Genomic DNA, 17,043 nt, shown 5'->3' on the forward strand with positions numbered 1-17,043 from the left:
GGGTGCTTATGTTGCGAGATTTTCTTTGGTGAACTTTTGCTGATTCAGATTTGGATCCTCTTATCTATCAATGATGTTGCTGGTGATTACGAGGTAGGAAACTGGGAGAGAGGATATGCCTTTCCTTCTAGTTGGTGTTGCATGCCAATTTGGATGGAAGGAATTGGCGGGGGCTTGTTAATTAGTTTCAATCCTAGAGATCATGTGTGGGGTGAAAGCCTTTTGGTTCTGAAAACCCAACTAATCCAACGTATTTTAGCTTCTGGGTTAGATGTTAATGTACCTTCATAATTAGCTGGGTGTAAATTAGCACTTATTCCACTATGAACTCTGTCATAAAGATTGCATCCACAAATGCAGTCTCATGGGCACCCAGTTCCTATACCATACTCCTTGTTCTTTTTCCCTTTTCCTTAGAAAAAAAAATGCCTATAAATAGTAAAAGAAAATCCAAAGACAATATATAACAGACCAATAATCTCGAGGCGCAAGGCCTTCCCTCATTCAACCAAACACATTAGACGAGACCAGAATATGATTTCCCAGTTATTCATATTCATGGAATTCTCAATCAATAGGTGGTCAGGCCTTACCGTAAAACAAACCATTTGGCAAAGGAAGCAAAATAAGACCAGGAAGGCAAAAATAAATATGCTGCAATTCGTTTGAGCGTTTCCATCTCCAAAACCGTTTGAGGTTAAAACTGTTTATTTGATTCAAAAGTAGCAATTCTGGTACAGAGAAGAAAAAAAAATTGATGCCAATTGTTAAAATCATGCTGAAATTAAAGCCATAGGCCGCTACTATTTCACTTCTAAGCATTGAAAAGAAAAAGGACCTTAGCGGCGCATATGATCATGGCTTATATTCACAAGGTTCTTCCATCAGTTATATGCATGTATACTAAGTGGTTAATGATCTTTTGTCAAAAAGATATGATATACCAATCAATCCAGGAGATATCTATGAGAGATGAGTAGGATGGTTGTTTGTCCTCGTCGCTGGGGCTTCTAACCAAGGATGTCTGGGTGCTCCTTCCAAAAACTTTCCACAATTATGTCACAAAATTGTACGATTACCTTAGTCCTGAGATTTTTGGCGGATGCTCCATTCTCATGTATCACAATATCCTCCTGCATGCAAACAAATCTCAACTTCCAAAAGTAAAAAATAACAAGGTTTACCGTTAGTAGAAGAATTGAGTTATAAGTACCAATGAAATTTTCTATTTCTAACATATAAGTAGAAACAATTCAAAACCCCTTCAAGACATCTAGAAAACATGCCAAAAATTCTATTATGAAGGCAAATTGCCATGTATACCACATTCTGTCCTTCCATTTCTTGCAGTTGGCATTCTGAGTAATATAAAATCATCCTCCTTATCAACAAAGCAAAATAACACAGCAATCTTTCAAAAGGTTTAGTGTTTAATTTTCAATGGAGAAACATGACCAAATAATATCACACTCCATTCTTACTGCTCATCATCATTCTGAATGGGAAGAGGTGTGTGCAGAAAGTAGGAAAGCCATAAGAAGAAAGGACAATAAATAAAGTGAAAAGACTATATACGGTGATAGAAGGCAGGAAGACCACACAGCAGGATGAGAAAAAAAAAAAAAAGCCAAGGTGACCATATGCCTGCCATAAATCACTTGTAAGCAAGACACTGGGGAGATTACATGCAAATCTACATGTTATTCGCCTAAGCAGTTATTGATGATCCTAGCTCCCAGGTTAACAATAGAGAAGTTAGTCATATGACCAAACACAAGGAAGCAAATGTGAAATCACATTCTTCCAAGTCTATTTTCTAAAGATTGTATGTATTGATTTTCTTGGAATGGTTACGTATAGCATATGACAAAGAGATACTGCAATGAGAATTTCTGAGTGAGGAAGAAAACCTTTACTCTAAAAACAGAGGAACCCTGACGAAAAATGAGTGGAAGATTGTTGTAGTCGATACCAAATTGTGCAAGTATTTCATTTTTCTCTCGTACTTGAGTACCCTGCAAAGCAAAAAAGTTTCTAAAATTTAATTGAGAGCTAACTTGTCCAGCGATTGCCAATCCCTATCGTATTTAAACACCAATATCAGAACCACTGTTTACAAGTACAGTAGAACAGATATTACCATTTTTTTAAGGACAGAGGGAGAGAAGTCACACCTTTAAAGTACTTTGAGCATCAGTTTTGCTTTTTCCAGACTTAACAAGTGCCCAGAAACAAGTATTATACTGATTGTTGATGTGGCCTGCAAGAGTAGAGCCAAAGGACAATTATGATACTGTCACCCGGATTCTGCTCATGTTTAAAAAAATCAAATGCCCTGAAGCTTGAAAATTCACCAATACATTTTAGAAACCAATGTGTCTCCATTCAAATTTATTAATTTAGTTAAGATTACTCACAATCAACTTGTCTCCAAGCCAGATAATCTTGAAGAATCTCAGATGATGGATAGCATATAGCCCTTCCATCAAAAGAGGGAGGATACTTCAGGTCTTTCTGTGGGAAGAAAGATTTCCAATTCATCACATACATAGAGGAGAAGAATGACACAATGACAGAAACAATATCACTGCACAAGCAATACCAAAAATAAATCTAATATGTAAGGAGCATATGACAGAGGACCAATTGCAAGCCAGAGATCAAGTACTTATCAGGATGTAATGACTAAAATGACATGCTTGGAATTCAATAAAGATTATATTAATTCAAAAGAGAATTATTCAAAAGCATTTGTCTAAAGGAGAAACTAATTCAACTTCTGTATTATTCTTAAAAGAATAATCTCTGACCCTTATATTGTACAATGAATACTCAGAAAATCAATAATCCAAATATGTGTGTTTTCTAATTTACTTTATACTACAATCACCTGTCTCGGAAGGAAAATTGGGTAGAATACTGAAAAGATTTGTAGTTAATCCATAGAAGAGATTTCATGAAGAAGATTAGAAAGTTTTGATCCTACAGTAATTGCTTTAACATGAGTTGTTAATTAGGAAGATTACACAAACAACTAAGGACCCCTCACCCATAGATGACACACCATTTGTAATAGAAATATTTTTCTTCCAATTTCCCATGAGTAGCAGCCCAACTATATTTTCTTTAAAAAGGAAAAACATAAATGTATTCAAATTATAAGGCCCATAAAGTACAGAAAAGATACCTGGCTTGTCTGCTGTAAAATTTAGAGTCCTTCTTCAAAACAAAGCTGCAAATTGTACAACCAAACATATGAATATTGAATACACAAACAAGTCCAAATATAGACTATGTCATCAAGCACTCAAGGAATGGAAATGGCACAGGCAACGAAGAACATAAATTTATCACCTGTACTCATCACTGACACCATAAGCAAACACAACATCTTGAAACTCTTTTAGTACAGCGACTGCGCATGAATTCATAAGGTTTAGAGCTTGCTCATCATTGGGCTTCTCAAATTCATGACCATCAGAAAACCTGCCACATAAAACAAACTGAATTTCTTGGCAAGATAGATAGGAAAGAAAACTTCAAGAGGCTTGAAACTGATAGAAAGAACAAGAATAATTGCACTTTACCTGTGAAAATGGCACCCATCAATTCTAATTACAACCCAAGTAGATTGCAGCAGTTTGCTCTTGAATAGGAATGACCTAATATAATCAGGATTAACTTTGCCAATGTCTTCAGCAAAACCACCTAGCTCGATAAGAAGATTTTGGTGCCCATTCCAGAAGCATCTCCCAGCTATGTTCTCTGAATGGACTGTTATTGCCTTTCTCCGTAGTCTCCTGACAGGAGTACCGTTCTCCCTATACTTCACAATATCTTCTTCCTATAGTATTCTAACAAATGCCTCAGTTTAAAATATTAGAAGTAATAGGCATAAAATTTATGGATTCAAAACCATTTTAGCTTAACTATGAATTTGTTTTATGCCTAGGAAATAATTTATGCCAATTATTTTATACAAAATCAAAACTAATCCAAATAGGTATAGCCAAAGTGTTGGCAAAGCAAGAGATTAGCATAAGATCATGGCCCACGTAGAAGTCAAGTCCAAACCTACTAAATGAGTTTGAACTCTAGCATTGAGAAATTGGTCAAACATATTAAATAGCAATTAAGAAGTATACATAAATTAATAAAAGTGAAGATTACACTTTTAACATGTTAGTGCAAGCAACATCTAAGTAGCGTAAGTTTTTCGACTAGACGTAACAAGGAGATGGCATGTACAGTTGGATACTTTTAAGCTACACCCAAGCCAATAGCAAGACTAAATATCAATTTAGCAAGACTGAGCAAAAAAATACATGAAAAGAATAAGCACAAGAAAACTTTTTTTTTTTTTTAATGAACAAAAAGACTATCTAAAACGTACGAGGATGGGAAACTTTTCACATGACAATGTTGATGAAACATTGAAATTGTCAGATATCTTGAAAAACTCTCCAATAAAGAGTAACGAATAAAAAAGCATGCATTAGGAACATAATTATGCTTGAAAGAGAATGGAAATAACCTGTGTCATAAAAATACAAGATCCTTGACGAAACATTACATTGCAGTTATTGTAGTTGACACCAAACTGTAGATAGAGTAGGTCATGCTTCTCTTGCTTCTGAGTGCCCTGCAGAAATTGACAGGTGAAATCCATGTAAAATTAAATATTATATTTTAATGACAATGCACAAGACATGCATGATCGTGAACCCAAATGATTCTAATACAAAAAGATAACTGAATCAAAGTATGCAAGCAAAACAGAAAAAGATGTCATAAGAAATATCCACAAGAAAAAAGTATGAGAGGGGAAAATAGATAGATATGAGAGAGAGAGAGGGAGAACAAGAACCGACAAATATCACAGATTAGAGGGACATGAAATAGAAGGGAAAGAGTTCACAACTCAATATAAGAGTTTACTCAAAATAGCAAACTCGATCGTATGATCTCACATATATACACAAATGGTAACTTTTTATCACATTTATCCATAGTAACTAGGACATTACAGGGAGGAGTAGAAAAAGAAATCAGAACCTTTAGAATTTCTTGTGCTTCTCTTTCAGTCTTCCCACTTTCAACCAGCTTCCAAAGACAAGTGTTATACAAGTTACTAACATGGCCTATGACAATACAAAACAAAAGAGATAAATTGCCTCCTATGTAATTAAAAAGCTCATTTTCTTAAAACAATAACTTCCAGATCAATAAGTTAATGCAAAAACTTACAGTCCCTCTGTCTCCATGCAAGATATTCTTGGAGAACTTCTATTGATGCACAAGGTATAACTTGTCCGTGAAACGAAGGAGGGTATCTCATCTCTCTTTGTGGGAAGTGTTTTTTCCATTTGGTGACATAAATGGAAGAAAAGAAAGACACAACAAGGGATAGAATTTTACTGCAAATTCATTTTTTCAAAGCAACCAAACAATAATTACTCCATCTAAAACCCAGACATAAGATTTAAAGAGAAGAGAAAATATTTATCTTAAAAGAGTTCTAAACTGGCATTCACATGTTAAACACAACTAAAACAAAAACAAAGCTAGCTTTTAAAAATAACAATATAAAAGAACTCATGGAAATAAACCTGGCTCGACGCTGGTAGAACTTTGTTTTCTTCTTGAAAACAAAACTGTCCATCAATCATATAAAAACACTATCACATTAATCTTTTCACTTAACAAAACTTGAATTATAAACAATAGGAAATTAAAAAGAGAAAAAAAAAAAAACCTGTATTCATCACTGGAGCCATAAGAGAAAACAATGTCAGGATACTCGCGTAGAACGCAAGTTGCACATTCATTCATCAATTTTAAACAATTCTCATCATTTGGCAGCTCGAATTCATGAACCTTAGAGAATCTTTAAAAGTGCCCAAAAAAAAAAGTACGAGATTAATATTTGCACAATTTTTTCGTAAAGAAAAAAAAATTAAGCTTTACCTTCTAAAATCATGGCCATCAATTCTTACAACGATGATGTTAGGAAGCATGACCTCATCTTCAACCTCGTATGACTTCACATACTCATATTTACTGTTTGCCATTGCTCGTTTTGTTTTATTTTGGTTTTGTTTTGTTTTCTGTGTGTAAGTTCTTCTCATGCAACTTTAATCCAACACCTGGTCTGCATGAAATGAAGGTTATATATCCATTCAATCTCCAGTAAACACATAATGCAATGGGAAAAGGTGCTTTTCTTGCCCAAATATTTAGTCCAAGGAGTAATCCTTTGACTATTCTTAGAGACAAATAATCTTTTAAATTCCTCTGGTTAGAATTGTGTTCACAAAATCAAAAAGAATTAGCCCCACCACAATATTGTATATGCCAATAAAATAATTTGCTGATAATGTTCATTAATGCATTAAAAAGATAAACAATGTCCATTAAAAATAAATAAACAACTGTTACAGTTACTTCTTTTTACCCTTTGTTTCAAAAATTCCAGCCATCCACGTCACAGCAGTCACTACCACCACCACCAACCATCATCAAATTGTCTACTACATTGTGTCAAAAATTAACAGACCAGACATATATTTCTTGACTAGCTCATAAAGTACATACGAAAGCAAACGGCAATAATAACTAAAAGAGTTCTTTTAAATGTCTGGAGAAGAGAACTGGAAAGACGATCAAAATGATATCAATAAACAGAATAATAGCATGTACGTCATCCGTCAGAACAAATTATTTAGGTTATAGCACAGGGTCATACATTTCTTGTATCATTGGGCTCATTAGACTCGATGAAGACCTTCTGAGCTTGTTGAATCACAATGCACGACAATATTTATCCATAGTTGTCATAAAAAACAACTTCCAAAAGAACACTCTATTTCGGAGAAAGCAATCAGGATTGTAGAGCCAAAATATTATAACTGGAACATAAATCTCAAAAGACCAATAATTAAAAAAAAAAAAGTCATCTGGAGCAGAGTATTAATGTCACTAGAATTTATTGTGATGACAAAAAAAGGAATGCACTGCTCATAAGCAAAATGAAAAAAAAGACACTGCCCAAGCACTGAAAATCCCTAAGGTCTACAGCATATAGCTTTGTCTACTATGACAGGAAAGAAGTTTACCCTGATAAATAATAGGCAAAAGCAAGCACAGTCGACGATGATCTTACAAAATTCAAAAGCCTTTCCTTAACAACCTGGCTAGCTTCTGTAGGCAGAACATGAGGATCCAGCACTCTGCACTACAGTAACCTCCCAAAAACACCACAGCCACCACACACCTCTCCTCCTCTAACACCACCAGCCACCAGACGACTCAGTTTCAGTTTCTGACTACCAATCCGACGACGGACATATCTATCTTCATTCTCACGCGTGCCAAGTATGTATCGGCTTTATTATTTGATGGTGGTGGTGGCGTGAGATTATTTGAAAGGAAAGGTGAAAAAAAAAAAGAGTAATTGTAACAGTTTTGTTTTATTATTTATGGAAATCTTTTAATTTGTTTTTAATGTATTAAAGAATATTATTGACCAATCATTTATTGGCACATAAGTTGTAGATAATGGAGACAATTTTATAGTCAAAATTTTTGAAGGAATATTTTGTCCGGTAAGAATCCTACCTGGCATTCTCTATATATTTGTATATTAACTTTTGAGGAAATATTTTATCACCCAAAAAAAATTTATCTAGCACACTGTATATTAACTATATATATAAAAGAAATTGTTAGTGTCTGATAATTTGAGGAGTTATTTATTCTTAAAAATAATTTAAGAGCTCATTTGCTTTTATCTCAGTTAAAGGTACAATCTAATCTAGTAAACTCAAGAATTATTTAGAATCAATTCAAAAATTACTCGAAATTGACTCCACTCAATGTTAATCAAGTCGAGCTCGAATTCAAGCTAATTGACTAGCTTGACAACCTAAGCTTGAGCTCCATCATATGAGCTTAGGCTTAAAAAAAAGAAAAAAATTCATGTCTTACTATTTTGTTGAATTTTTTTATTTAAACAGTTGATTTTATATTTTTATATTTATTTGGTATAGATTTTTGTTTATATCGTTATTTTGTCTTTATTTTTCATTTATATTTTTTTTTTGTTGACTTAAACTCCTTTGCATGTGTTTTTCTTTTTATTTTCTACTCTTTTTCTTCTTCTTTTTTTAGTATATCTATCTTTGAAATTAAAACTTTATCTTCTTTATTTCTTTTTAATATGAAACTTAATTTTTCTCAATCTATTGCTTAAAATTAGGAGTCAAGATAGAATTTTAATAGATAATAGCTCTATAAATTCGTATTTTCATAGTGAAAGCTAATAGTCAAATTTTGAGAAAATAAATTAAACCTACATTTTTTTTGAAAATGAAAAGAATAAGAAGAAAGAGAGTGAAGTAAGTGAGGTTAGATAAAAAAAAAAAAAGGAATGGTGCTACTAGAGAAATGAAGAAGAAATCGAGTAAGTAGAGGTGGCATATAGCTGGAGATTCTCCAAAATTGTTTAAGAAAAAAAAAAAGAGAAAATGTGAGAGAAGTTTCTCTCTTGAGGCGATCGAAAAGGAGAGTTGTGTTTAAAGCACTTGTTCTTAATTCGAAGAAATCTCAATAAAAAAAAAGAGGATAAAATCTCCATTGAGAAACTTGTTTCTCGCACTTTGAAGTAATATTTTAAAAAAAAAAATCGTGAATAGATATATATGAGAAAGTTTTATATATTTTTTTTGTTTATTTTTATAATTTCTTGTGGTTATTATTTAGTTTATTTAAAATATATGAGATATTGTAAAATTATCTGAAATATATTTTCTTTATGTTTTTTGTATATCATTATATCTAAAGTTGATATACTTATTTTTATATTGATAAATTTACATTGTCAGTGGATAATTTTTTTATTACTTTATGTGTGCTTTGTAATTCATTAATTTTGTAGTTGAATTCTTGAGTTCTGTATGAACTTTATTTTATTTTTGAAAAAGATACTATTTAGCTATTAGAAAGATATGATAAATCACTATATTGTTAAAGTAATTGAACTTTATTTTATTTTGATTTCTAAAGTAGAATATTTAAAAAATACTATTCAGATATTGAAAAGATACTATATATTAGGATACCATTAAAATGATTGAAGTATTTTTTTGGTTTTGGTTTTTGTAAAACATGACACTTAAAAGTATACTATTGATTTTCTTTTTTATTCTTTCGTATATAGTATACTAATGATATACTGTAGTTTTGTTTTTCGTGTTTTGTTTATATATTTCTTAATTTGTATAAAATATACTAATAAGATACTAATGATATACCTTTTATGTATTTATTACTTAGTTTATTTTATTTATATTTTTGTAAGTTTAATTATTTAATATTACTTTTTGTTTAGTGATTGTGGTATTTTTATTCTTGCTTTTGCTGAGTATTTTACATCTGGTGTTGATATGTCTACTGCGAGATTTAATGTTAATGATCTTCATCGTCGTTATAGTGTTGCTTTCTAGAATTATTTGAAGACAGAAGAAAAAATAACGAAGGATCAATATTTTTTAGCTTTGAATCTATTTTAGTTCCTATAAGTATTCAATTTATATGACATTTACTGTTGTAAATATGTTCATTTTGATTGTTGGCAAGATATCATTATGATATTAAATAGATACTCTTTATTTTGTTCATTTTCCTATATGGATGTTTATGTATTATCAGAAATATTCTAAGATCTTAGAAATATACTATTAGTATACTAGTTCTCTTTTACTGTAGTTATATATATAGTATAAGATACTCCTAATATACTTATAAAGTACTGTTAATATATATTTTTTCTCTGGTTAACTTGATATGTTGTAAGTTGATAAACATTAATTCAATTCTTATAGATTTAGTAATAGAAGGTATCATGATTTTATTGATGTTGGAAATTAAAAAATGAATACAATTGATTAAATGAATAATTAGTTGAGATAATGACCCTAATGATCACTTAATTTTGCTTCATTTTGATCACTCAACTTGCATTCGGGTAGCAACAATGATCACTACAAGGTGACTGTACAAAAATATACTGACGTGTATAAATTGGCCTATGATTGTGTGACACGTATTGGAAGCCTAATCCTAGTCATTAATACAGTAAGATTAGTGAGTTAACTCAACCCTAAACTAACTCAAACCTAAAGTAATCGAACCTAATTTTAATTAAACTAACCTAACCTAAATAAGAAAATCTCTCGCAACTCTCAATTGCTCCCAAAGTTAGTAATTCTCAATGAAAGTAAACAAAATTATTACACTCTAATCATCGTTTTGCCACGCAAAGAATCTCTAAAAGAATTATTCTTGTTCTATCGATTTAAGTGATTAAGGTGCATTGTAATGGATTGGCTTCATAGAGAAAGAGGAGAAAGTGCACCCAAATACTGTAAGTTTCCTACATTTATAGCTATCATAAGTTAAATTTATAACTTTAGGTTTTTCAAAACTGATTTCATATATTGTAATGATATAAATAGCGATTAGCTTTATTGTTTAATTAATTACAATTCCATCTAGGACTTCTATTTGGGTAATGTAATATAATATAATAATCTTAAGGTTTTTTATAGTGGTAATAAAATAATCATAGTATACATATTTTTATGGGTATGTTGTTTGGGTTATATAATAATTGATTAATTGGAGTTGTTGGATTTAAACTAATAATATGTTTCTTGTTTTTTTTTCTATTTGTCTTCTTACAGTGCTTAACTCTGAGTACTTCTCTATTTATTTTCACCATTCTGGTTTGATGACCGAAAGTAGCTATCTCAATGGGTATGTTGATTACTTTGATTTTTGCTTTGTTGATAGATTATCTTGGATTGAGTTGGAAATAATGGTAAAGGAGTGCAAGCTTAGCCTTAGAAATTTATAGTTCTTTTAGTTGTTACCAAAGGTGCAGTTTGTTAAAGGGCTTAGAAACTTAGATACTAATGTTGATATGCTCCAAATGAGGATGAATGTTAGTGATAATAGGATTATGCATGTGTATGTGAGGCAATTGCATGAAGAAGATAACGCATGTGATAAAGAAGACAGTATTGTAGAACTTTATAGGAAGGATAGTGATGGGTGTGAAGAAAATTTAGAAAATAACGAGGGTGATGCTTCTGAGATTCTGTTGGAAATGAAGTTAATGTTGATGATTATAATGGGATTTTGTTTAGAGTAAAAATATTGAAAATGACGATATTGTTGAGGAATGTAATGTGGTTGAGAAAGGTGATGCTGTTGAGGAAGATAATGATGAGTATGAAGATGAAAATGAGGAAGATGCAAATGATGATGAAGATTATGAAGAACTGGCTGACAATGATTATGATATTAGAGATGGGGATGATGACCTATTTGAAAAGTATGTGGATAAAGGTATTGAAAGAGATATGTTAGGTAGCAACAGTAAGAACAAAGAAGTGGTTATGGATACAACAAAAAATTATCAAGAAAATGATCATATTAGGAGAAAGGGCAAGGAAAAGTACCCTGAGTTTATTGCAGAGAAGGACATGAAAAACTCTGAGCTTCGTCTGTGCATGAGGTTTAGGTCATTTAAGAAGTTTAAGATGGCTTGTAAAAGTTGGCCCATTAAGAATCTGTTTCATATTAAATTTGATCCAAATGATAATAAAAGGTGTTAAGCTATCTTATCTAAAGGGTGTCCATGGTACATATGAGCTGCACCTATGGTTACTGATCTTTTTACAATATAGATTAAGAGTGCTGAACTAATTCACACATGTGGTAGAGAAAAAATTATGAGACATGTCACTTCTAATTAGCTTGCAGAGACTTACTGTAACCAATTCAGAGCAGACCCTAATTGGTCCTTAAAAGGGTTCATTCCTAGTGTAAAAGAATATAATAAGGTGGATATTTGTAAGGTTAAAGTATGGAGAGCAAAGTGTAAGGCTTTAAAAGGATCGATGGTGATGAAACAAGTCAGTATGCATTGTTGTAAGACTATGGAGATGAACTATTAAGGATGAACCCTAGTAGCATTGTTAAATTTGATTTAAACAATAAAGTTTTTTATGAGATGTATATTTGCTTACAAGCACCGAAAGAAGGTTTTAAAGATGGTTGCATGCCTTTAATGTGCCTTGGTAGATGCTTTCTTAAGGGAATGTATGGGGAACAATTACTTTCGGCAGTTGAAATAGATGCAAATAATTGCATTTATCCAATTATGTATGTTGTGGTAAAAAAAGAAACTAAGTTTACTTGGAGCTGGTTTTGAGATTTGTTTGCTGAAGACTTGGATATAAAGAACAACTACCATTGGTGCTTCATGTATGATAGGTAGAAAATATTCCTTTTTAAAGTCTACTTGTTTTACTTGTAGCTTTTTTAGACATGTGTAGTAAATTTATGCCATTTATTGGCATATACGATACTTTTATTTGTAATGAACCCACTATCTTTGGCTTAATGCAATTACATTGTTTAGATCTAATTACAATTTGTATTTTTCTAATGAAATAACTAATAGTTTGTTTATTTGTGTGATATTGCAATTACAAGTTTCATTTGAAAATCACATGGCAAAAGAAGTTAACATGTCTAATGAAATAACTAATGGTTGTTGTGTTTGTCGTTAGTATGCTATATATCTAGGTAACAGAAAAACACAACTTGAAAATTAAATATATTATCATAAATAATAAAAAAAATCCAGCAACTAGGTTATATAAATTAAGATAAACATCTAATATAAAAACAAACATGGTCACTTTATGCTATAGTATCTATGCTTGAACAACCAACACAACAACTACTAGAAACAAAGTCATTGCCAAAGCCAAAGTAATACACCATATTCGTTTCCGCAACTTCACATTATCATTTGAAACACACTTAACCTCCCTTCATAGAGCACCTTCCACTTCATTTTTCAATGCCACTATATTCTGCTCCAAAAGGTATCCTAATTGAAGCACTTTCAACTTCGGTTCACAAGTATTAATATAATCATCATCGTTACTACCATGTTTTCGCCTTAGGTTGGTAATTTCATCGAATAGGTTGTTGATAACCTCGTTGGCTCGAGGTTTGAACTCATCATCAAACCATATGAAGAGTCCACAACCCCTCAGTAACATAAGAACACAACAATAAATCGAATGAGTCATATTATAATTCTTCAAACCACCATTCCAGTAATTACAATAAAACAACAGGGTCATTGGCAAAAAAATCCATTTTACCTTTCCTTTCTACATCCAAAGAACCTTCTTCTTGGGTTCTCCTCTGTAATTGAGACCCATCTAACAGCTTTTAGTTCACACTTAATTTTGGACAAGCCCGAGCCCGCCCAGGCCCGGGAATTTTTTAATATCTCTGAGCCCAAGCCCGAGCCCGAAAGTTTTTGAAAAGCCTGGCCTGGCCCGGCCTGGCCAATTATTAAACATGTCCCAAATTGCATTTACATTTAGATTTAGGGTTTTGTTCTGTTTAATATATTATTAATAATAATAAAATTATAAACATAAATAATAGGTAGCTAAGTGGTATATAGCATTTAATTATAAGTTGAAGGTTACAGGTTTGAGTGCTAGGTATGACATTTCTTTTTTTCAACTAAACTAGACATCGGGCTGGGCCGGGCCGGGCTTTGGTTTTTATATAAATCCCAAGCCCGGCCGGAGGAGTACAGGCTTTTTGTGGGTTCGAGCCGGGCCGGGCTTGTACATAAAAATTATTGTCCAAGCCTGGCCCGAAGAGTGCGGGCCTGGGCAGGCCAGGCGGGTACCCAAGCCCATGAACAGGTCTATTTCACACCTACAGACCATCAATGGCCCCTCATAGTCATACTCTAGTTTGCTAATAAACCATCGACGATCAACATGAGTTTGCCTCCTTTCCAATGAGGCTTGATTTGGTGTTGAGTTATTCGATTTGAAAGATGAAGAGTGGCGTGAGTTTGATGGCATTCTCTTAGTTTAGAATGCCAGTTAGATGTAAGAGAAATTGGGATTCTAGGTTTTCTTCTTTAGGTTGGTTTAATTTGGATTAGGTTCGGTTAGTTTAGGTTTAAGATAGTTTAGGATTGAGTTAGCTCATTAATCTGACCATATTAATGACTAGGATTAGGCTTCCAACATGTGTCATACAATTATAGGCCAATTTAAACACATCAATATATTTATGTACAATCACCTTGTAGTGACCACTGTTACTAAACAAATACAAGTTGAGTGACCAAAATGAAATGAGAAAAGGATTAGTGCCTAAAATGAAACTTAGAGCAAAGTTAAATGACCATTAAGGTCACTATCCCTAATGAATCATTTGAGCCAAATAATTTTTTTTATTATATGAAGTTAAGTTGTAAATTAGAATAAAAAAATAATAAAAAGAAAGAAGTTCTTTTTTTATTTTTCTATATTATTATATACAATGAATGAGGAATTTTACCAGTTCTCTTTTATTGAAGTCAAATATATATTATAAGTAGTAGTGTTCAACCAAACTAGTAATCTGACCAATTCGAACAATCTAATAAAAACTGAAGAAAATATATTGTGTTTAAACTATCTTAGGTTGGAAATGGTTTAAGAATATCCAAAACCGAGTAAGAGTGGATTGGGTCTGATTTTGAATTTAAAAATATAATGAAACCCGACCCAACTCAATGTAAAATTAAAAAGTTCAAATTCACATATAGGACATGACTTTTTGTTCATGAAACTGTTATTTTTGCTAACTCATAACTTTTCTCATTATATGAATGGTTGAATGGTTTAATACATAGTAACTTTTTGTGAGTTGGATAACTATTTTGCTAAATCTGGTAGTACACATGACAATAATTATGTTAGTAACTCATTGGCTATAATTATTGCTTCTTATTATGAATTATGGATTAAATCATGAGTATCTCATTATTTTATTATGCAATACTATTTTTTGTTTTGGCTATTCCTATAGTGTTATTAAAACTCATTCTATTTGACATTTATTAGCTGGTTAAATTTGGCAAAATATATTATAATTTTATTTACTCAAAATTTTCCATCATCTTTGATGGTTTTAATTATAATAAATGTATAAGCATAGTACTAGTCTTTAGCTATTTACAATTATATTGTTTTATATAGTACAAAGTTGCTAGCTATTTTAGTGATTATATATTATAATTTTATACTTACTATTTTACATTATTGCAAGGATTTATTTTTGTATTATGTTTTTGAAACCAAACTCGATTAAAAACCGATAAATCTGAATTTATTGATTTTTTAATTTTTAATATTAGGTTTGGCTTTAAATAAGTACAACTCGACCAAGATTGTTTGGGTTAGCATATAGCCTATAAACCAATCAATTTGACCCACGAATACCCCTAATTATAAGATACTCTTAATATTCCAAAAAGATATTTTTAATATATTTTGTTTCTTTGCTTAACTTGATATGTTGTAAATTGATAAACATTGATTCAAGCCTTATATATTTAAAAAAGGTATCATGCATTTACTAATTATGAAAATTAGAAAATTGAATAAGAAGTTTCATCAATCCTCTTGTATTAGAATTATATATATCATAAGATACAATTAATATACCAAAAATATATTATATCTTTCTCAATAAACTCTTTTCTGTTTAGATTTATATATATGAAATTCATAATAAAATTCAGAAAGTATGAAAAATATAAGAAAACTATTTACTAAATGATTTATATATTAGCAATGTACAATTTTTAATATATCTTCTTTTTTGCTTAACTTGATATGTTGTAAATTGATAAATATCGGTTCAAGTCTAATATATTTAAAGAATGTATAATGCATTTAGTGATTATGAAAATTAGAAAATTGAATAAGAAGTTCCATTACTCCTCTTGTATTAAAGTTATATATATTATAAGATACGGCTAATGCACCAAAAATAACTTGTAGTATTGGTATTGCTTCCATTTATGAAAAAAGATTTAAAATGAAATCAACTACAATATGCCTATAAGGTATCTATTAGTTGTGTATTTATATTTTTTTAAGTTAAAATTATAATATATGAAATCATTACTCAATTGTATAAAAAGATACTATGTAGATATTTAAAAAATATTTTTTAGTGCATCTTTTAGATATCTTTGCAATATAAAGTAATATGTGTAAAATAACAAATTAATGATATTTTGCTATAAACGAGATAATTTTAATATATTATGTCATTGTTATTATGAATATGCAAAAGATACTATTAAAATTTTAAAAGATATCATTAATATATCTTATATTGTTATAAAATTTTAAAAACACACACTGATGCATTAATTAGAAGTCAAATAAATTGATATTCAATGAATTTCTTCAATTTTTGTTATAACATTACACATATAATAGCACTTTTTTGTTATTCTTGTAAAATATAAAGCATATATTTCTTATTTTCAAATATAATGAACTTTAATTGAAGCTTTTTTGTATTTACTTTGATTTTAATATATTTTGACACAATTTCTTTTCTATCCACTGTTTTAGGTCAAAAAACACTGCTCTATTACTGAATTGTGAGTTATAGCTTGCTTTGAATGTTGAAAACTGAAATTTTACCTTCAATATGAATTTGGTTTCTTCTTATCTTTCTGTTTAGTGATCGTAATAATTTGTTTATTTGATTAATCTTTTTTCTTTTTTGATTTTCCACTCTTTTTCAAAATAAAGTTGCAGTATTGATCTTGCGGCAGATTTATTAATTTTGTTTCTTATTTTTGTGAGAGTTCTAGTTTTGGAAGGAAACAACTGTTTTTTATAGAAAATAAGCTGAAAGTTTGAAACAATATAAATAAATTTCCTTCAGCTAATTGTCAAATTTTATTTTGAACAATATCCAATATCCAAATAAATAATTTATTTTAATAGTATGGTATGATATATAGTTATTTATTAATTTCTTATAGGATTAGAATAGAAATGTATATGAAATTATAATAGTAATCACTAATTAATTCTATTAGAATTAGAAAGTTAAATTAATTACATATAGAATTAGGAT

The 17,043-nt window shown here is 30.7% G+C and overlaps 1 protein-coding gene across 3 annotated transcripts; it reads right to left on the minus strand.

The window, feature by feature from the left end:
* Positions 1-678: 678 nt before the first annotated feature.
* LOC8264047 (tRNA(His) guanylyltransferase 1) lies at positions 679-7,453 on the minus strand. 3 transcript variants are annotated; one of them, XM_015726031.3, is made up of 14 exons: positions 7,116-7,453; positions 5,968-6,151; positions 5,756-5,887; positions 5,610-5,654; positions 5,248-5,417; positions 5,056-5,141; positions 4,574-4,642; positions 3,588-3,844; positions 3,355-3,486; positions 3,188-3,232; positions 2,418-2,587; positions 2,175-2,260; positions 1,911-2,015; positions 679-1,133 (listed from the first exon to the last, which is right to left on the minus strand). In XM_015726031.3, exons 2-14 carry the CDS (start codon positions 6,126-6,128, stop codon positions 1,011-1,013), a joined length of 1,581 nt encoding a protein of 526 aa, XP_015581517.1. In that variant the 5' UTR covers positions 6,129-6,151; positions 7,116-7,453; the 3' UTR covers positions 679-1,010. The 3 variants fall into 3 exon arrangements, with proteins under 3 accessions (XP_015581517.1, XP_015581516.1, XP_015581515.1); XM_015726030.3 differs by having other exon boundaries at positions 4,535-4,642; positions 5,968-6,146; positions 7,116-7,451; XM_015726029.3 differs by having other exon boundaries at positions 4,535-4,642; positions 7,116-7,451.
* Between the last annotated feature and the right edge of the window lie 9,590 nt (positions 7,454-17,043).

The sequence above is a fragment of the Ricinus communis genome, chromosome 7 (assembly GCF_019578655.1).
Source record: "Ricinus communis isolate WT05 ecotype wild-type chromosome 7, ASM1957865v1, whole genome shotgun sequence".
NCBI lineage: Eukaryota > Viridiplantae > Streptophyta > Magnoliopsida > Malpighiales > Euphorbiaceae > Ricinus > Ricinus communis.